The 21,398-nt window shown below is 45.3% G+C and overlaps 1 protein-coding gene across 1 annotated transcript in view; it reads right to left on the bottom strand.

Annotated features, from left to right (window-relative positions):
* Nucleotides 1-21,398, bottom strand: part of LOC147027751 (AP-4 complex subunit beta-1-like) — a 36,548-nt gene that overhangs the window by 13,284 nt on the left and 1,866 nt on the right. The window contains exons 2-8 of the mRNA XM_085877318.1: nt 19,438-19,759; nt 18,926-19,056; nt 18,036-18,183; nt 6,957-7,256; nt 6,611-6,810; nt 6,370-6,453; nt 2,338-2,441 (exon numbers count right to left, since the gene is read on the bottom strand). Coding sequence (XP_085733444.1) covers nt 2,338-2,441; nt 6,370-6,453; nt 6,611-6,810; nt 6,957-7,256; nt 18,036-18,183; nt 18,926-19,056; nt 19,438-19,757 — 1,287 coding nt within the window. The 5' untranslated portion in view covers nt 19,758-19,759. The remainder of the gene's footprint in view (nt 1-2,337; nt 2,442-6,369; nt 6,454-6,610; nt 6,811-6,956; nt 7,257-18,035; nt 18,184-18,925; nt 19,057-19,437; nt 19,760-21,398) is intronic.

Below are 21,398 nucleotides of genomic sequence, written 5' to 3'. Positions count from 1 at the left end.
AGCAAGGTCTATTTGAACAAAGTGAGCATACAACTTTCAGACTGTCTTCTTTAAACTTCCTGAAATAGTTCCAAACTGTACTTCTGGCCCTTTTCAACAACATGTTGTCAAAACTTTATCAGTCAATGTTCTTGCCAACCCATCCATCAGCAAAGCAATCAGCATGATTTACTGGCCAACTCCAAATGACTTGCTATTCATTTCAAAGGAAGATGCCTTTGGGGCATGTTTAGTTTGCAAGTGATTTGCTTTTGCTGCTATGTTGCAAACGGGATGACGTATGGGTGTGTTCCTTTTCAATTAATACACTACCAGGCCAATGTAACTGGAACATGCCCAACAGGGATGAAAAAAAATTTCCCCGAAAAAAAAAAATTAAACGCTTCTTTGTATGATGTGGGAATTACTCGGAATTGACGTCGATTCCAGTTCACCCCTCGATTCCTTATGAATCCATGGTTGGAATTGTGTACTTTCGAATCGATTCCACCCACCACTATAAAGCAATCACGCAAGCACACCAACAAAACGGTTGAGAAAGGAACAGCTGGCTGATTCACACCAAACACTACCCAGAGACGACCAGAGATGACTGGAGACGTCCGGAGAATGAAACAAAGTGCGAATTGGACAAATTAACACTTTTTTTTTTTCCACAGTCGGAACTGTTCAACTAAGTTCAACTCTGCAGTTTAAAATTTGAACTTCAGTTCAGGTTAAGAGATTCCAGAGCTTATCGCATTTCAGCTGTCATGCTGAAAAACATCCAGAGAGTTGTATGGGGATGGAGAGGGGAGAAGTTTGGGAGAAGTTGAGTGTGAGGTGAGGTTAAGGGAGGGCAGACGTGTGGTGAGGCGTTAATTACAATTCTTACCATCTCACCAAAATTATTCTGCATGGAATAACAGTGAAGATGGAAACAAAGTGTCTGAAAGACATTTTCTACCGATCACACTAGATTGACTAGAACCACCGCCCAGAGATAAACACCGCCCGGACATATCTGGAGACAAAGATCAAGAGATAAACACCGCCCGGACACATCCAGAGCCAACAACCTCCCAAACATGTCTGGAGACAAACACGTCCGGACATATCTGGAGATTACACCATCCGGAGATAAACACCACCTGGACACATCAGGAGACAAATGCCATCCAGACACGTCTTGAGACAAACATCATCTGGAGAAAACACTCTCTGGACAGGTCCAGAGACAAACACCACCCAGACACTTCAAGAGACAACCACCGCCCGGACACATGCGGAGACAACCTCCGCCCGGATCTGGACACGTGCAGAGACAACCACCACCAGGACACATGCGGAGACAACTACTACCCAGACACATCCGGAGACGACCACTGCCAATACACATCCGGAGACAACAGGGCCCGGTACGGAGACCACCACTGCCCAGACACGTGTGGAAACAACCACCACCAGGACATGTGCGGAGATGACCACCGTCCAGACATAACCACCGTCTGGACACATCCAGAGTATCAAATAATGTGTGAATGTAACTATTTGGACATTTATAAGCATTACAGCTGAAATGTGATAAGCTCGAGAATCTCTTCACCTGAATATCAAACAATGTGCAAATTGGACAAATGAACACTTTTTTTGCGTCGGAACTGCTGCTGAAGTCAATCAAGATGTTTAAATTTTGAAATTTGACTCAGTTTAAGAGATACTTGAGGTTATCACATTTGCGGAAATGAAATAAAGCCTCGAACAATGGCGTCTCCGGGCATTTATAAGCATTGCGATGCATCCAGCGATCCGTAGGTATGAAGATGAGGTATTCGATGATATGAGTGAGGAAAATGAAAAAAAAACAATTTCAGCGCTTTATCGTGAAAAAAAACCATTGGGGGCTGATTCAAGTCAAGGCATTGTTGAGCAGGCCCCAAAAAGTGGTGAATTAAGACCCCAGCAAGGGAGAGCTGGCTGACAAAGGGGCTGACCAAGGATGATGCCTTGATGAAGGGTAATTAAAATGGCAGTTAATTATCTTCAAAATGGGTGTTTTAATTAACCCAAACACCCAATTTTCATTCATGCACTCCCTTGGAGTTCCCTTATTATGCATGCAAAGTTTCAGGTGGTTAAGTTTCATAGTTTTGGAGTGATGGAGGAGACACACACACACACATTTATTATTATAGATGAAAAATGGCAGAATTACTGAGCCCTTGTTACTCTTTACATGTGCTCCACTCATCCCCCCCCCCCTCCCAAGTATATCCCTTCCATTTGGCCTTCTCACTCTCAATTCCTCAAAGCCTTTTTTCTTTTCCTCTGTTCCTCCCACAATTCTTGTATGTTCACCTCAGTATCCAGTATCACGGCATCGCAGCCTGGCAGCAACGTGCAGACATCCAACGCACATTCGGGGTGTTTGGAAACCATTTCCCGACAAGCTTGCAGAACCGCTAAGTGACGAGGGCAAAAGAGGGATCGTATCAACGAGGACGAAAAAGCAAATTCGGATTATCAAAAATAAGACGACAATGGCACTCGGTAGAGTGCATTCCTCCGCCAGGCTGAACAGTATACATTTTGCATCCCAATGATAGGCCGAAAATGCATAAGGATCCTAACGAAAATCGAATCGGCTTGTTCTTGTCACCTACCCACTCGGCCACCAAATTTGGTCATATTCCATCCACAACTTTTTGAGATATCATTCTGTATTATTGGTTTTGGCCTCATCTCTCAATTGTGAAGAATCACTTTTAAGATGAAAAAAAAAATCTGTGTCCAGATCCGGGTCTAGATCTTCACCAAAATCGAATCACTTCGTCCTTGTCTAACGCCCAACCTGCCCACCAAGTTTTGACCGAATCCATTCCTAACTTTTTGAGATATCCTGCTCATGACAGACAGACAGGTAAATGAAAAAAAACCACTCATAGAGCGACGATTGACAAAACAGAATAAAGTAGAAAGACACTTGGTAGAGCGCATACCTCCGCCAGGCTTAACAGTTTACGTTTTGAACACTGGTAGGCTGGTTCTGAACCAAAATCGAATCGGCTTGTTCTTGTCACCTAACCAACTCATCCACCTAGTTTTGTCATAACTCGTCCATAACTCTTTGAGACATCATCATATTTATAGTTTTTCGCTCTATCTCTCAATTGTAGAAATTCAGCCTATGTTGACCTTTTGACCTCAAAAATAATTGGAGGTTGAAGTTAATGACCTGTTTTGCAAATCCTGTTGAAATTTCAAGTCAATCGGATGAAAATTGAGGATTTTAGAAACCGCACTTAAGTTGTTGACCATTGGCCTCAAAAACAATTGACTGGTTTAATTCAGTGACATGAAATAAAAATCCTCTTCAAATTTCAAGTCAATCGGATGAAAAATGAGGATTTTAGACATACCATCTTAGTTGTTGACCTTTGGCCGACGCTGCTCTTTTGGCCTGTGTTGGTTGACCTCAACAATAATTGGTGTTTGAATTCAGTGAGATGATATGAAAATCCTTTTCAGGTTTCAAGTCAATCGGATGAAAATTGGCAATTTTAGAAATTGGGCCTATGTTGACCTTTTGTCTGATGTTGACGTCGTGAAAATTTGTTGCTTGGCCGTCATAGTGACGGTGCCTACAATCTGTGGAAGCTTCAGAACGATCGGCTGCACAGTTTGGCCTGGAGATGAGCAGACGAACAAACTAACAGAACAGAACATGCTTGGAAAAAAAATTTTGTTTGCCAAATAACAAACAGACAGGTGTGAAAACATAACCTCCAGACACCTTTGGTGGCGGAGGTAATTATAGCATCCTGAAATGTGATCTGCAAATATTTATCACAACTTTTTCTCCTCTCGTTTGTAGATTTCCCATCCCGTGTGAACTGTAAAAGGCCATATAGGGGGAGGGGGGCATTCAAATAATTTGAGGAACCGGATCCTCATGTTCGTCAAAGGCATGCCAAAAAAAACATCTAAAGAGATGTACCTATGAATATGAAATACATTTATGTTTTCCAATAATAGATGCTTATGAATCGAAAAATGAAAACTTGTTGCATCCCATGGACTACTGTGAGTACCTCGTTTGCAAAATATTTTTGAACACAACTCGTAAACATTTCCACACATCTGTGTTTACCATACATCAAAATGTAAGAATTCCATATATCTCATTGCTTGATTTCAATACCCTGCAATAGTCTGCAAGGCTACAATTCCCATGTTTTGGCACAGTTTCATAGACAACTCTATTTTTTGACACTGTTTGGCATGCAACCTTACTTTCCAAGCCCTTCTGCCGATGGTAGTCAGGGGCTTTTCTTTGAACGATAACGAAATCATCTCTGTGAGAAGAAACAATGGGTTGTTCTTGATGATAATTGGTCTCAATATGTCCCTATTGAGGCTATTGGCCCACAAGGCGGCATTTTAGGACTGATAGTAAGGTCGACATCAATGACCTGTCTGCACCCTGGATGATCCTATGTTCAATTTTGCGGACGATTCCACTGTGTGCACAATGTACATCACATTTCTGAGAGGCAGGCTACTGCATACATCCATCTTTCCAAATCGAACATGTCGTTCAATGTAGGAAAATCTCATGCTCTCACTTTGTCCCTCCGCAAGGATTGGATAACCCCCAATCTCCGTCCCCTTCTGCTTCTCTGGATAGCTCTTCGACTTCACAATCTATCACAAACTTCCTTATACATATTGACAAACAGGAAGACCAACACCTCAGTATTCTCCCATCCTGATACACTCAGAGCTCATGACAGTACACAAGACCTTCATCCAGAGCATCATGGGGTAAAGGTTCCCACTCAGGCTGGTGCAACTGCTTTCCATCTTGCTCCACTGGAGACAATAGAGTCCAGGTTTTCTGTAATAATGGCATATCAGCAGGAGGCACAGTCCAAAGGTCTGCTTATCACCTCCTACAAGCAGGTTGTGGACTCTCAGTTTTCTATTGCCTCACGACAAGCCTCGCTCCTCCAGCCTACAAAGGTTGCACACATTCTTCCGGAATTCCACACCTGCATTTTCTCCCCAAATTCTAAGCTGAAAGATCATCTCTATTCTTTCATCCCTCTACACCTCTGTTCTTCATTGTGCGGCCCGCGAGCCACTGGTGGCCCCTGGTGGCCGAAAGTGCGGCCCCTGACGCGCGACCGATAATACACAAATGCTAAAAAAAAAAAAAAAAAACATAATAATCTGCAATAAATGCTATCAAATTGACCCAATGGTTTCAAATGAGTGTTCCAATCTGAAGCGTAAAAGTAACATCACTACATCAAGAGATGGCAGTGTACAAACAATGATGCTTGCAGCCCAGTAACCACAAAAAAGTGTACGTGGAGGCAGGACCTAATAGCAGCCATTTTGGAGTCCTGTAAGTGGTGTGGCGGCTCTCACACTGATATCTTACCGGCAAAAGTGCCCCCCCCCTTATAAAAAAAATCGTGAAGATCAATGGTCTACACTATCATCTGCAAAATCGACTCCCTGTATTTGTCTTCTAATACCACCCCTTCCACTCCTTCAAGAGTGCTGCCCATTGTAACTTCTTGCTTTTCCCCATACTCACCCCCTGCTCTCTTCTACTGTGGTTGACCCCCCCCACCTCTCCTCCAGTCCCCTCTCCATTTCCATCCCACCCCCTGCCGCACCGTTCTTTTGTGGCACTCGCACATGTAGGTGCGATGCGTTTGTTTTCCTGTCACCTCTGAATATTTGTCAGTCATCGAACCTGCTGCCCTCTGTCAATTAGCTCCTCTATATGCCGAGATTTCTACGTGCAAAAAAAACCACACTGTGTCAACTATTACATTTTTAATGTTCCTAAACACAGTATACTTGCACAACATATATATATATATATATATATATATATATATATATATATATATATATATATATATATATATATATATATATATATATATATATATATATATATAGACACGAGTTGATTTTATCCTACATTTTGATGCATAGTAAATGCAGTGTGAAAAGCTGACCTTTTAGAGCCGATTCCGAATCAGTTAATTGATAAAAAGCAGTATTTTATACAAACAAAAACCTGCAGCTGACAATGTTGAGTTGTTATCCACACCGATAAAAACAAACAAACTCACAGCCAGTATGTGCAAAGTAATAACTTAAAATCTTTCAGACTTTAAGTACAAAGACTGCAGGACCTCAAAATACAACTGGAAGGCCATAAAAATTGTTTATTTATTTGTATGATACATGATTCTTCATTTGTAAATAAGCAGTTTTGGGAAGCTAGCCTGCATCATTCAGACAGAAAAGTAATGATAGGTAAGCAGTGATAGTGTGAAGGTAAGGCACCACAAGATGGGTATATACCAGAGCTGATGTGAACCTGCTTCAAGCCAAGCAAAGCCTTAAGCATGGTGAGGCAATGAGACCTGTGGCTACTTGCCATCTGTCCTAAACAGACATCACCAGGGAGAGGGGAGGTTTGGGGGGGGGAGAGGGGAGTTGGTTACAACTGAGCATATCCACGCTCCACAGACATTGAACCATCCCAATTTTACAACCAAAAGTTTATGAAAGCTCATGGACAAATAGGACAGGAAAAGAATACCGATTGCCAGGATGGCTGCTCGTGCAACCTGTGGGCATATGTCAGTACAGTATGCTCGGAGTTCGGTGAGCACATCTCTTGCATTATCCGGCGCCACCAGCCTCCCCAGAACCTCTACCTTTACAAGCTTAACATAACTTGGGTCGCCATGTCGGCAAAAAAAGCGCTTGTAATCAGCCAAGAAAAATCCAGGGCAGCACCTGTGTGTGGCAGTGAGAGGGCATGGAAGTATCATCATCGACTAATGCTGACAATTCGTGCAGAAATTTTCTCCAGTTACATTAACAGCCATCAATTCTGAAAATACATGCTTCTTTAGGCTGTTAACAAAATAAGTGAGCATAACCTGAGTATCTCCTTGATGTGGTAGAGCACGGTGAGACACAACTCGCTACTGTCAGAAGCCAGAGCATTCAGCAGCGGCACACGCAGCCTTTCCAGAACGTCACCCTGTGCCGTCGGATATTGACGGAGGAAATGAAGGAAGAGGCAAGCTGCTGCGATGGCAACTGACAGTGGTGCACCAGGCCGGAAGAGGAAATCCATAGTAGTAAGAAGGTCAAACGTTTCATCCTCAGAACGAGGATGGTAACGAAGTAGGAAATTTAAAACTTCAGTCTGACCCCAATCATCGAGTTCTTGTAGTCTGAAAAGACACACGATTTTTTTTTTTTAATACAAGGTCTGAGGCTCATACTGCAGCACACACACACGCACAGACACGCACGCACGCACACGCACGCACGCACACACATGCACGCACACACACCACAGCCACTGAGCTTGGGTGGAATGCTGTCACTTCCCAGGATACTCTGGGTACCAGCGATGTTATAACAATGGCAGCGCTTTTCTCACCGCACTCAACGGGGCATTTCCTCAGGAGCGATTTGCTGCTCCTCCTCCCCATGGATGCCAACCGATGGGGACTGTCCATGCTCTATCGTTCCAAATACTGAGCGTCAAGCAAGGAAGCAGCACATGCCATTTTTAAAGTCTTTGGCATGACTCGGACAGGGTTTGAACCGCCGACCTCCCAGACTCGGAGAGGACACTCTAACCATTACACCACCAAGTCTGGTCAATTGTTCAAGCAAAAGTTGATGATGACATGGAAACCTACATAGTTTACGTGTGCATTGCGATTTAATGCAATACATGCACAAGGTCAAGAGAGTGGAGCTGAACGTGTTCACATGAGCCATCTGCTTGTCCATCCCTTCAATGATCACACAATGGCAGGCCAACATTTATTCCACATTTGAATTACTATGTAGAGCTGGTGAAGTTCCAATAACTTCCCAGTTTGATGGCCAAGCACTCCAGGCAGGCAGTTTAAAGCAAACCAGTTTACATTTTCCCATAAAACAAAATTGTATAAAGTAGGCTTTGCAGGATTCTATTTTTATCAGTAAATGTTGATAAACATTGAATTCAGATAACATTCACAGACCAATGAAAAAAAAATTTCCATTGCTAATAATTGAAATGTATACAAAGGGGGATATGATGGTTAAAAACTTTAAGAGGTACATTAAATGTGCAATGAGTGAAGCAGGTATTTACATCTCTTCTGCAGGGCTGGCAGGATGACCGAGACGTGCATAGTCCAAGACCCACAGGCTTTTAATTGGACTCTCGCGCGAAAGGTTTGACTTATCCAGAGTATAGATGATGATGATGGTCTAATGCAATAATGTGGAATTCCCCCCCCCCCCCCCCCGAGGTAGACACAAGGGGTTCTAGTGCCTTCAAAAGTGGTGCCAAAATCGGTCTTAATCCGAGTTTCACGCACAAAGATGTAGTTCTCACCACATGACAGATCTCGGTGTTGTGTTCAAAAATATGTATCGCAAGAACGAATTACCGTCGACTGAAGGGGTTCAAGAACAGCCCCCCTAATTAGCGTTCATTCGCGTTCCAATTAGACTTTCAAGCCCAAACATGAAATTGATGGCAAAATATCCTCCGATCTCATATCAGTGAGAATCGACCACGTAAGAATGATTTCACTTCAACCGAAACTATTTAAGAAGCCCTTCTTGCTAACTAGATATCACAGCCTTTTCCCAAACATACACGGCGGCCAATTTTTTTTTTACAAGAGGATATTGTTTTAAGAACGTGTTCATGCAAACTCAAGGGATTCAAGACCTTCGACCCCTTACATATACCGCGATCTTGCATCAGTCGGGATTCATCACTTACAAATCATTCCATTATGACCGAATGTGTTGAGAAATCCAATATTAATGATTTAGTGATCTGTAAGGCTTTTATTCACAATTAAGAGGAACGCAACACTTCATATCGAACGATACAATGAACAAAATGAAGGATAGCTTCTGTCTGCAATCAGACTTATAATCTGTGGTGGTTCATGCAACAGTGCATCAATATCATTGATGATTAAAAGAGTTTCAAAACAAAAACTGATGATCTTCAAAACATTCCTGCTAGGTCCAACAATTGGCTTGCGATTGCGGCAGTCACGGTCGCAGTTGGCATCCAGCGGTTACGAGCACTGAATTTATTGGTGGCATTCACAATGCCTGTCAGTCGAGAAGCTGCGTCGGCATTCAGTTTGTTCCAGTGTTAGATCGACAGGACACCTGGAGAAGGAATTACCTATCCTCCTCCTGACTGTGAGTGCCCCAGCTTCGAGGATGAAACAGAGACCAGGACGAGATGTATCAATGTTCAGCAAATCCATTTGATATTTTGACATCCATCTCGCATAATAGTGATGGTTCATTGTGAAAAACAACTCGGTGATTGGCGTCAATGATTCCACAAGTAGAGCAATATCATTCTTGGGATCTGTTCTATCAGACCTGCTATGTGTCAGGTCAGGTTCGATCTGTGACCTGCTACAGGTACCATGTAAACCTGTACTAACCTGTTCCATGGTCGGGTTGTCGGCGACTAAACCGTCTCCCCCACCAGGTTTTCTGGTGAGGAGGGTGTTTGGATATGGACACCCAGCAGGATGAAAAACAAAACCTGTCAAAGGGCGGAGGAGCTCCTTGTGAGCCAACGGCCATCCATATCTAGTGCCCAACTGTGTCTGCGGACGTCCTCCTGCAGTTGGGTTACTTTTTTTATCAGGAGGTCGGTGGCAGGATTTGCACTCTGGCCACCGTAAAACCCTTCATTCCACAAAACACAAAAAAAACGCAAAAAAATCTGAAAACCCACTCTGTGGGAGTACCTCCTGTGCAGCCTCCCTTCGCAGGGCAACTCACCGGATGACGGGATTGGGGCAAAGCCTTCGGGACCACCAATCTATGATGATAGGAGGGAAACCACGGGGTTACATCCCTGGGTCAGATTGCGGGAGAGTGTGTCGGAGTGGTGCTGAGGTGTCGTAGTTGCTGTAGCTGTGTCCAATAAGCTGACCCCAATGATAATTGAGGTAACACCGGTCAACGAGCGTATTATGAGATTAAGGATTCGTCACTTCTTAGGTGTCATTTCCCTGGTCTCCGTATATGCTCCAATTGAGGCGAGTGATCTCACCGTGAAGGATGCATTCTACGCCACACTCGAGTCTGTGGTTGATCAGTGCCCCAGACGAGATACACTTCTAGTCTTGGGGGATTTCAATGCATCGACTGGAACTGATAGGGATGGTTATGAGGTGTGTGTTGGTCCCCATGGGTCAGGAACTATGAACCAGAATAGCACTAAGTTCCTTGACTTTGCAAGAAGTCATGGACTTAGGGTGGCTGGTTCATGGTTTCAGCGCCCACAAGCTCATCGCTGGACTTGGTATTCCAACACTGGCGGTGTGACAAAGGAGATTGACCATGTCCTCATTGATGGTCGCTGGAGGATGATCCAGAACTGCAGGGTCTACCGGAGTGCTCAGTTCCTTAATACTGACCACAGGCTTGTTGTTGCAACTCTAAAGCTGCACCTTAAATCCTGGAGAATGGTACCATCCCAGCCTAGGCTGGATGTTGGCAAGCTCAGGGATGAGAGAGTAGCTGAGGAGTTTGCGAACAGGCTGAGTGGACACTTGGGGGGTCTGGGTGCTTTGGGGGGTCTGAAGAGTTGTGGATTGCCTTCAAGACCACCGTCCTTGATGTTGCCGGTGGATATCTTGGAACTCACCGCAGGGCAAAGAAGAATTTTGTCTCTCAAGGGACACTGGATACCATTGACCAGAGTCGCAGGGCCAGGCTGAATGGCAGAGCTGAGCTGTTCGGGGAGCTGAGGCGTAAAACTGTACGTGCACTGAGGGTGGACAAGGAGGCCTATGTGCGAGGAATCTGTGAGGGGGTAGAGCATCACGTGTGGACAGGTGATTCTCGTCCCGCTGACAGGGGAATTTGCGCATTGCATTCATCCAAGCCCATCCCTCGGTGCACTGCAGTGAGAGCAAAGAGTGATAGGCTCTTGACAGAGGAGTCTGAAGTGAAGGCCCGCTGGGCCGGTTACTTTGAGCGGTTGTACCAGGCTGGTCCCCCAGCTGTCGAGTTGGACGTCAAGGGTGTTACAATCGCTGTTGCTGACCCTCGAATCAACTGTGGTCCACCTTCGCTTGTGGAAACACGGGCTGCGGTGAACCGGTTGAAACGGGGCAAAGCTCCAGGGATCTGTGGCATCCATGCTGAATTTCTCAAGGCTGGTGGAAGTGCTGCACTCGTGTCGTTGCATGCAGTTTTGTGCTCTGCCTGGAACACAGGCATCATCCCAACTGATTGGAAGAGGGGCCTTGTTGTTCCTCTCTGGAAAGGGAAGGGTGATCGCCAAGACTGCAACAACTACCGAGGCGTGACGCTGCTCTCAGTGCCGGGCAAGGTCTTTGCTCGGATAATTCTTGATCGGGTTCGCCACCATCTGCTTGAGCACCAGCGTCCAGAGCAGTCAGGCTTTACACCAAAGAGGTCAACGATTGACCGTATCCTTGCTCTTCGTGTCCTCACCGAACGCAGATGAGAGTTTCGGCAGGGGCTGCTTGCAGCCTATGTTGATCTCTGTAAAGCGTTCGATTCAGTGAATCGGGATGTCCTCTGGAGGATTCTTGGTCTTCGTGGAGTGCCACCAAAACTGATCGATCTGATGTCTGAACTCTACTCTGGTACTGAGAGTGCTGTGAAGTGTGGTGGTACCATCTCTGACTTATTTCCAGTTGTTCCTGGAGTTCGTCAGGAGTGTGTACTGGCCCCCACACTTTTCAGCACTTGTATGGACTGGATTTTAGGGAGGATGTCGGAGAGATCAAGCTGCGGTGCGTCGTTTGGGAATGCCAAGATCTCAGACCTTGATTTTGCAGATGATGCAGTCATCTTTGCGGAGACTTTAGATATCCTTTTGGGGGCCCTCGAGGTGCTGAATGAGGAGTCGGAGCCGCTGGGATTACGGGTTTCTTGGGTCAAAACTAAGATCCAGGCTTTCGGTGACATCTTGGATGCTGCTGTCCTGTCTGTGTCTGTTTGTGGTGAGGATGTTGAGGTCGTGGAGAGATTCACTTACCTTGGCAGTGATATTCATGTCTCTGCTAGCTGTGAGTCAGAGGTCAAGAGACGTCTGGGTCGGGCCTGGGGAGTCATGCATTCACTGGATCATGGGGTGTGGCGCTGCCGGTACCTGTGCGGGAGGACGAAAGTCCGAGTCTTCAGGTCCTTGGTACTTCCAGTCTTGCTCTATGGATGTGAGACTTGGACTCTGACCAAGGATCTGAGACGGAGACTTAATTCCTTTGGTATCGGGTGTCTTCGGAGAATCCTTGGCTATCGCTGGTCGGATTTTGTGTCCAACGAGCTGTTGCTGAGAGAGACTCGGATGCGATTTGTTACCTGCATAGTCCGTGAGCGTCAGTTGCGGCTGTATGGACATGTGGCTCATTTTCCTGACACTGATCCTGCTTACCAGATTCTCTCAGCGGGGGAGGCCAGTGGGCTGACCACGTGCCGCGTGGTTGCAGCAGGTTGACCATCATCTCAAGGAGATGGGGATGGGCCTGGCATCTGCCTGGGGGATGGCCAGACGGAGGCCCCTGGAGTACCGGCGGAAAGTGGACGCAGCGACGCGCTGTTCTGGCACATGCTCCCATACCTGACCTGACCTGATCTGTTCTGTCCAGGATTCTGAACTTGCTGATGTTGTCAACGTATATCATCGAGAATTGGGCTGTTTTCCCATGGTCACCAATTCTCGTGCTGGCCAAATAAGATTGACAGCTTTCAATCACATTCGAGAGATCCAGATCGTCGAAGCAATCTCGTAAATTATCTTCCCAAGAGAACCGAAAAACACTGGGTGTCTCGTTGAAATGATGCGACTCAAATCCATTTAAAAATTGATGAAAGCGGAGGACCTCGAGAGTGAGCGTCAGGATTTAATGCAATCTCACATTGACTGAAGTGTTTCCCTGTGACGAAGCCTCTCAATGAGCCTGGGGCCAGTACTCCACATTCAGTGAGCATTCTTGGACCACCAGACTCTGTCACAAGTTTGCCATCTGCCTTGAAAAAAGACATTTGGATATAGAATGCTCCAAACATGATGAATACGTCATCAAATTCTGGCAACTCAGTAACCTGCATCTGCATCATGGGTTTCGCAATATTCAGGTCGTACGAAACAACTTCATACTACTGATTACATTATTTTCGACAACGCTGAGTAATACGCAACGTTTCAGCGACTACATCGAGAGAGGTCGGTGCTTGTTTTATATTCAGCATGTACATCGCAATTTGTTTCGGCAAATTATCCACATCGGACCAAGAATTTAAACCGTCCCACATTTGTATGTTCTCCAGCGACAAGGCATTGCGCATCATCCATATGTCGTCCTTTCTCTGGGCTTCTGGGGATTTAGAGTAGGAAATCTCGCATTCAGCGAAATCAAACACTGACATCCTTGGTTGCCTTCGGAAAGGCTGGAAGGTGGTCTCCTGGATGTGAAGAGTCCGTTTTCTGCCTTTTTTTGTGTGTGGTCGGATCACTTGTTGCTTGATCGTCGGGGATACATTGTCTAGGTTTGTCCACCTGGTACAGTATGCCCATTGTGCCATGTAATGAAACTGCACCAGACAGTGTGTGCGTCAACTCATCATAATGTCGAAAGCTAGGCCCATGACACAATTCTGTTTAGTTCCTAGTGGGCATTCTCTACCAGAATATACTAGCTCAACCTCCAATTATTCTGCGCAGTGATAACTGATGACATGCCCGAACCGATTGAGAACAGTGAGGACCTTCCTACTTCCAGTCAAGGATTTCATCCCCATACCAAGAATGATGTGTTTCTGGGGTATGACCCGACCCTTGTTCACAATGAACAAAGCATATTGGCTGCTTGAGTCAGCCCGCCTCACCACATCTGGCCCGTATGCTCGTGTGGAAGTATAAATAATTATTTTATAACATTGGTGCAATTCTGTGCTGTCACATGGTCAAGTTACTGGCGTTTGCGGTCGATTAGCGACCTGCCATGTCACGAAGTTATTCGTGTGCGACGGCTTGCGATTCCCGTTGAGTCCGGAAAGGAACCCGAGACAGTCCCTCCCTCGTGGCTTCGCGCCCACAACAATATATTCGCTTTTGTCACTTAATGATAAGCACCTATGTTTTTTTTTTTTATTCAGCAAGTCGATATTAAGTTTCTTCATTGGAAGGAACCAGGAGGGCTGTGCAATAAAAACAATCTTCCCTATCTCAACAGCCTTTCTGACTTCCATATTTCTTAATATATATATATATATATATATAGTAAAATATAATTTTCCATATGCTCTTGAGCTTATTAAAATACATGTACTTAATATAAAGGAATCCTCACATATTAAATAATTCTAGACTGGTGCCTGGTTGTCGAGCTGTGATTGCTGCACACTTTGATAAGCTAGTATATGGTGCCATTGGAATGCTTGTATCCACCTTGTTCCCTCAACCTTATCTTACTTCTGGTTGTAAAGTGGTTTTCGAGCTCTCTGGATTGATTGACCACTGAATTACCACTGCCTTTGGGCCTTGAGTGCTCACCCTCCCTTCCCTCTAAAGCGAGCCACTGCAGTTTCTTTATCTCATGTCTGTCAAGCCCTCTGTGAGTAACTATAACCAGATGTTTCCCCATCTCACCCCTTCCCCTTTCTGTAATTGTATAAAAAGGGCTCTGATCCATGTATAGGATCAGAAAGAGGACTGAGCGTGATTTTTGCTTGTACTTTGTGTTGTTTTATTCATCTTTCTCCATGGGCATGATTAAACGCTTCAAACTCTGACCGGAAGAACTTAATTCTTCGACGCTCGAGTATCAAGACCACCGTATACGACCTTGAAAAAAGTAGTCACCACATCAGGAGGAACTGCTTCACTTCGCATAACATCGTTCAATTGCACTGGATCGGAGAATTTTGTTTTCTCAACCCTCTTCAGAGCCTTACAGAGCATCACTGCAGTTTTTGTGACTGCTCCTTCTGTTGATGAACCGAGCTCATTATTTCAAAAGTAATGTGTTTATTTATGGCGGCCATCGATGTTCCTCGATATTTTCTAGAAGCCCAGGAACCAAACCCCCAATTTCCCATTGGCCCTTGGTTTCCACGATCGCAGTTTCACCTATCGTGGCATTTTCCAGGAACCTAACCCACACAAAATTGGAGGGTTACCTGTACATCGTTGCCAATCGGAAAAGCGGTTGCAGAGAAAACAGAGAAAATCAGCGTGGAAGGATGTACGTACATACAGACGGACGGACAACCCAAAAACATAATGCCTCCAGCAACTTCATCAGTGGAAGCATAAAAATAGTAATCAAATTCTGCCAAGCTCACGATAAATATTGTTACGGTTCTCGGAACCGTATGCATAAAACATACAGTTGTCCTGAATCAGTTATTCCATTAATATACGTGTAGTTAGGTCCCTACCTTTTGTTTAGTGGGAAAGCAAGGGGGTGCGTTGCGATGGGCTATTAGTTAGGATTAATAAATCATTTTCCCCCTTTTATTTTATTCCCTCCTTTTTCTGAGGTAAATTCGTCTCGCTTGCTACCCTCGTTTCGCAGGCCACAGCATACCACCGTCTACTCACTGTATCCGGAGTCTCGTTTTTCTGAGGCAAAATCCCGACGTTCGCTATAGAAGTCGCATCGGCATCCACCTTCCCAAACCCAGACACGCGCGGCGTGGGCGGGCCAAACTAGCGTCTGGCCGAAACCCCATCCAGAAAGGTGGACCACATGAAGGCCCGGTCCAATCGGGATGCTCGGATCAGACGATGACGTCGGTTTCGCCATGGCTCCTCCCCGAGCTCCGTGATCTATAAAGTACGGAGCAATCCTCAGAGTTGGGGCGAAGTTGGGGTGGAAGGAAAGGAAGAAGTCAGTCGGAGTTGTTGGATGCGAAGGTATTAAGTTCAATGGGAAGGTTGTCGTTGGATAGAAAGGTTGTTGTTGTGGGAAGCCGTTGGAAGGAGAAGTGCGAAAGAGAATTGAAGGAGTTGTTGTGAATGTGTTCTGGCTGCTTGGCTCTGCTTACGTCTCACCTCGACGGCCAGCCTACTGGTCCCCACCGACACGACCTTGACCAAACCTCTTGTCTGGTCCTGCTACTGCTCAACTCTCACCATTTTGGACTCCGCTCTCCTCCACTCAAGCTCCTGCTGCAGACACGATTACCACACATGCGGCTGTGGACAAAACTGCACAGCTTTTGTCGGGTGCCGCACCACGAAGCATCACTTCCCCCGAAACGCTCAGGTAACAAAAACTGTGACCTCAACTCCCTCCCTCCCTGGCTGCAAAAGTCCTTTGCCTTTCATTGGGTTTATTTTGTCTGAGTGTGTGTCTGAGTGTGTTGGCGCCTGTCCGTTAGATAAGCCTGTATAAGATATTCATTGTTGTGATTGTTATTGCTTTTATTAATCTTGTGTCAAGTCTGCACTGTCTGATTTTGCAAGTTGCTTGTATAATTGTCGCACCGCACACCTCTCTCATCTTTCCCTGAATTACATACCGAATAAACCTTTTGTTGTGCCACATGCTTTTCCTCGCTTATTGTAAATAAATAATAATTGTAGAAATGTTCCCAGCTCGCCTTTGTCTTTTCTCTCAATGGTCCAGCATGGTTCGGATCTAAGTTTAGCCGGGTCTGTATTCCCAATGGTCCGTTCCTTCTAGCCGGTACGTCCTTGGCAGTGTCGCTCGGCTGCATCCAATCCGGAAAGGTGATCCGATCCAGTAGAGTGATCCGGTTCGGACAAGGCGTACCGAGGGCGTGGTTACCCGGTGGTTAAACCGCGTGGTTAATTAGGTAACCCAATTCCATAGGCGGGAGGATCCTAGATCACCCAGTTGAGTTATTGGCGTCCACGGTCGGTTAAGCGACCCGCCGCGTCACGGAATTATCCGTGAGCGACGGCCTACAATTCCGAGGAGTCTGGTGGGAATCGACGTAGCTTTCCCCCACCTAGTGGTCTTCTCACCCGACCCCACCGGCCCGCAACAATATACTGCACTGTATAATATATGACCCCTGCTGGATAAAATTGATATCCTCAGCATCACAAACGTTTTCTCTGATGAAATGTTTATTTTGAATTTGGGTTGGGAGGAGGGGGGTGAAGGGGTTGAGGCGAGGGGGGTTAGGACGTGCGTCCAGAGAACCTCAAAAATCTGGTCTCTTGAAAGCTATGCTCGACTAAAGGGGAAGGTTGTGACATATTAGCCATAAAATTATCTCAAACAACAATCCTTCACCATGAAGGAGCCAAAAATAATGTTGAAAACAAGGCATATTATGTGGCCTGATCAATTCTAATATGTGTTCGAAAAAAAAATCACACAGGAATACGTCCCGGCTCATTTGTACAGCAATTCTAATACAGTAAGTTCTACAACGTCACTTCGAACAATGTCATTTAATTATAACGCCGCTAACCAATCGTGGAACACTTTTCTAACAACGTCATCATGTTTCCATGTAACATCGTTGGTTTCCTGTAAGTACTCTTTTATTATGAAGTGAATTTCCATTAAACCTTCGTCGTCGTTCAGCATCCACCCGGTGAACTTTAGCTATTTTATTGTAAGTGAATTTCCGTTGAACATCACGACGTAGAGAGAGATTGGCAGAAGGGGATTCTGCTCCATCATCCTCTTCTGTGGCCATATAGCAAAATTACTAAAACAATGGGGGCTATAACATTTTATTTCTTATTTTTTTACTTGCTTACATTCATTTAAATGGGAAAATTCATTTCCAACAACGTCGTTTCCGACCGCACTGTTTAGGAACACATTAAGGATGTTGCCAGAGAACTTCTTGTACTATGATGGCTGCCCTTCAGCCGATTCTCAGGAACTTGGATACACTTGGCTGTTTTTAAGCAGAATCAATGGACTACTACTTCCCTGAGTCTTAGGACTCAGGATTACCAACAACAAGAAAAAACAAAAACACATACATACCTCGTGATGAGGTAGTGTGCAATAGGTCGGTTAATGACAACTCCTCCTTCCTTTAATAACACCTCGTCCAACGACCGCAAACAGTTCACCATTACCACCGGATCCTTATCCCTCAGCATAGCGTACAGTTCATTTACTACAGCTGCATCTACAACACATTGCACACACCAAACGTGGCACACACTTTCTTTGTTACACTTCAGCCAAATGTCACGGATACAATCTAGGTCAACACCTGCCGTCATTGCAAAGCTATAAAATTTCTCAACCTGTACACATTGCACTAAGTTATGGACGTCTTACCGCAATTGCATCAAGTCGAAAGTGATGGAAAATAGGTATTCCTTAAGCAATGCACCAATTTCATGTTTAATGTGATTAATACAGTAATCTATTATTTTAACCCTCAAGATTTTAAAATGAGATCATTCTTTATTTTAACACTTTGCCATTTAACACCAGATTACAGCTGCAAACTTGTGTAGAAAGGTTACCGAGGACAATGGTTACCAATCCGTGATCCACAGACCCCCTCGGGGTCCGCTAGGTCATCGGCAGGGGTAGTCCGTTGGGGAAAAAAATAAAAAGTAGCATTAGCCTTTCGGTACGACCAAATGATGTCATATGCTGCGACTTGCCACAGATTGGCAGGAAACATTGGTGGACATGGTTCATCCTGCTTGTGTCATTATTTTGTCACTAAGGTAGTCGTATGTCACTATATCACCAACACATCATGTTACTGTGATAGTCATGTATGTGACAGTCCGCAAATTCATTTGGAGGTTCAGAAAAGGTCACCAACCCCCGCCCCCCCCCCCAACCTCAAAAAAAAGCATGGGAACCACTGACCTCGGGGCCTGTCCCTTCTAAGTGGAGTAAAGATGTACCTGTCGGTGCCTCTGGGTGAAGGTTATGCATCTTGGCACAGCCAAGGACCGCGATGCGTCTTACATAGGCTGCGGAGTCTCGTAGCCCAGCTATCATCGGTTCTTGTACGTATTCCACGAGTTCCGGTTGCCTGGAAGAATTTGCAAATGAATGAGAACAGGGGTACAATATTGCCTCAAATGGAGTTCTGCACCCGACGTTCCTCGCCATCCCTTCCCTGCTTGCTTATTCACAACACTCTGCACCGTACAAACTGTTTCCAACCTCAAAGCACTGCTAAGGTTGGGCAAAGTCAATTCTACAATTGAAAGCAATTCTCAGTTTCGTACAAACCTGAGCTGCTCACCGCAGGAGACAAATAAATACATTAAGGAAGAGCCAAGAGTTGAATGGGAGATTTGACCTTTGACCTGGCCAACACCTCACATAAAGCTACATAATAGTTCCAATTTCTGAGAAAACAAACTGAACATGATTCAAAATTCAAGAATTAACACAAAACATTCAGTACCGTAGAGAACAGAGGCTGCGCAGAGCAAGCCCACGAAGTAACGGGTTGGGATCTTGGCAATCCTTGCATAAGGTATTCACAGCAAGAAGAGCAAGATCCGGCCGGCGTGCAGCATACGTGCACATGTACAGGTACACGAGCTTTTTCTGCACAATATCCGTCGTCGCGGCCGCCATGACCATCTCGGGGAAAACGTAGGCCATGTCCACACCGGTTGCCATTCGGCCAATGATCTTGGTTAGGACAGACTCCAACCGGCCTCCTGGCTGGTGTATTCCCCGACGCAATTCCTCGGAAAGATCTCCTCCAGGGGAGAACATTGCTAAATAAAGAGACGTATCAAAAGGTCAATACACATTTTAAACTCATCTTCAGGAATGCAAAAGTGCATTTACTTCCTCAATCACTTTATTAAAAATGTCGCATAAAATGAATACATTGGTATCGAGAGACGAATATAATATTTTGGAATTCACTTGAAAGTGTTCCAAGATGTTTTTTGGTAAACTGTATATCGTCAAGGCTCGTGGAAGAGCTGGAACACTGAAAAGATCAGGATGTAACAGGACGCAAAAGGAACGGTAGAGACGCATGCAAAAGGAACAGGAGAGAGAGGGGGGGATACCAACAGCAGAATTGAAGGCCAAGATGGAGGGAGACTTGGACAAGCAATGGGGGACAGGAGAGGATGCGTGGGGTGGATAAGATGGATACAGAAGGAAACTCCAAGGAGGGAAAACTGCAAATTTGGAAGGAGGAGGGATTTGGATGGGTTAACGAAGGTAGAAAAGATGATGGTTTGGATTGGGGGTGATCTGAGATGGTGGTGAAAAGTTGTCTTGAAGACCTGAAGGGGAGAATGAGATTAAAGAGGGTGTAGAAGTAGATTCCACAGGTGGGGGAAAAAAAGGAAAAAAAATGAGAGGATGTGAGCAGTGATCCTGGATTTAGGTAGTTTAACCAGAAGGGGGTCCTGCAGAGACCTGTGGGAGGGGTGTGGGGGAGGAGGAGAACCCTGCAGAGACCTGGGGGGTGGGGGTGAAAGCACAGAAAGAGCTGAGGGTGCAAGACCAGAAAGGAGGCAGTAGAAGACAGAGAGACAATCGACCTATCTACGATGGCGAAGTGATAGGCCCATAGACTCAGCTTCATCGTGGGAGATTACAATAATCTTGAAGGCCTTGATTTACACATCGTCAAGCTGAGCAAGATTCGAGGCAAGGGTGCAGGTGTGCCAAGGAAGGACTTTGTACAACGGAGGATTTCCAGTCGGTGGCTGGCTTTGGAGGCCAACTTTCAAATGTGGTTTGTCCAAGAAAGATCGTGGCTGATAATGAGACCCAGGAGTTTGAGTGACTGAACTTCCTCAAGAAGATTGCTAAGAAAGTAGATGAGGGGGGAGGTGGGTGGCCAGATGGTTCTTTCGAAGAGTGATTGTGAGAGTGTGAGATTTGTCTGGATTGAAAGATATGTTCCAAGTCTAGAAAATCAAGTTATCGACTTCTACTCATTGCTAAAGGTTGATAACTTTGTCCAGTGAGAACAGTGTCCCATAAGCTGTTGACCTTGAGTGCATGTGAATTTTGTCACAAGTTCAATAAAAATCAAGGAATGGCGTATCACCAATGGGCCAATTCGGCGTTGTGTCCACGACATAATATGATCCACTCGGTGACTCGGATGTCATAAAATGACCCGTGCCAGTGAGAATAAGCTGCTCACCAAAAGGAGTTCAACGATAGTCATCCCGTGGTTGAAAAGAGCGATAACCCACGAAAGATACTAAGCACGTGGTACCAAGCTGCGGGTGCAGAGAGCAAAGTGCTGATAGAGAGAGAAAGATTGAGACCATACTCTGTGCAGAGCGTTGGTACTGCTTAAACAGTCTCCTTGGCGATTGGGCACAATCCTGAATGGGTCGCCACTCCGACACAGGATACCAGCAAGCTGGCACTCATTTT

This window comes from Eptatretus burgeri, chromosome 4, assembly GCF_056783735.1.
Source record: "Eptatretus burgeri isolate ZD-2024b chromosome 4, Ebu_testis_v1, whole genome shotgun sequence".
Lineage (NCBI taxonomy): Eukaryota > Metazoa > Chordata > Myxini > Myxiniformes > Myxinidae > Eptatretus > Eptatretus burgeri.
The sequence above is the reverse complement of the archived record's forward strand: the minus strand, read 5'-3'. Positions and strand labels throughout refer to the sequence as shown.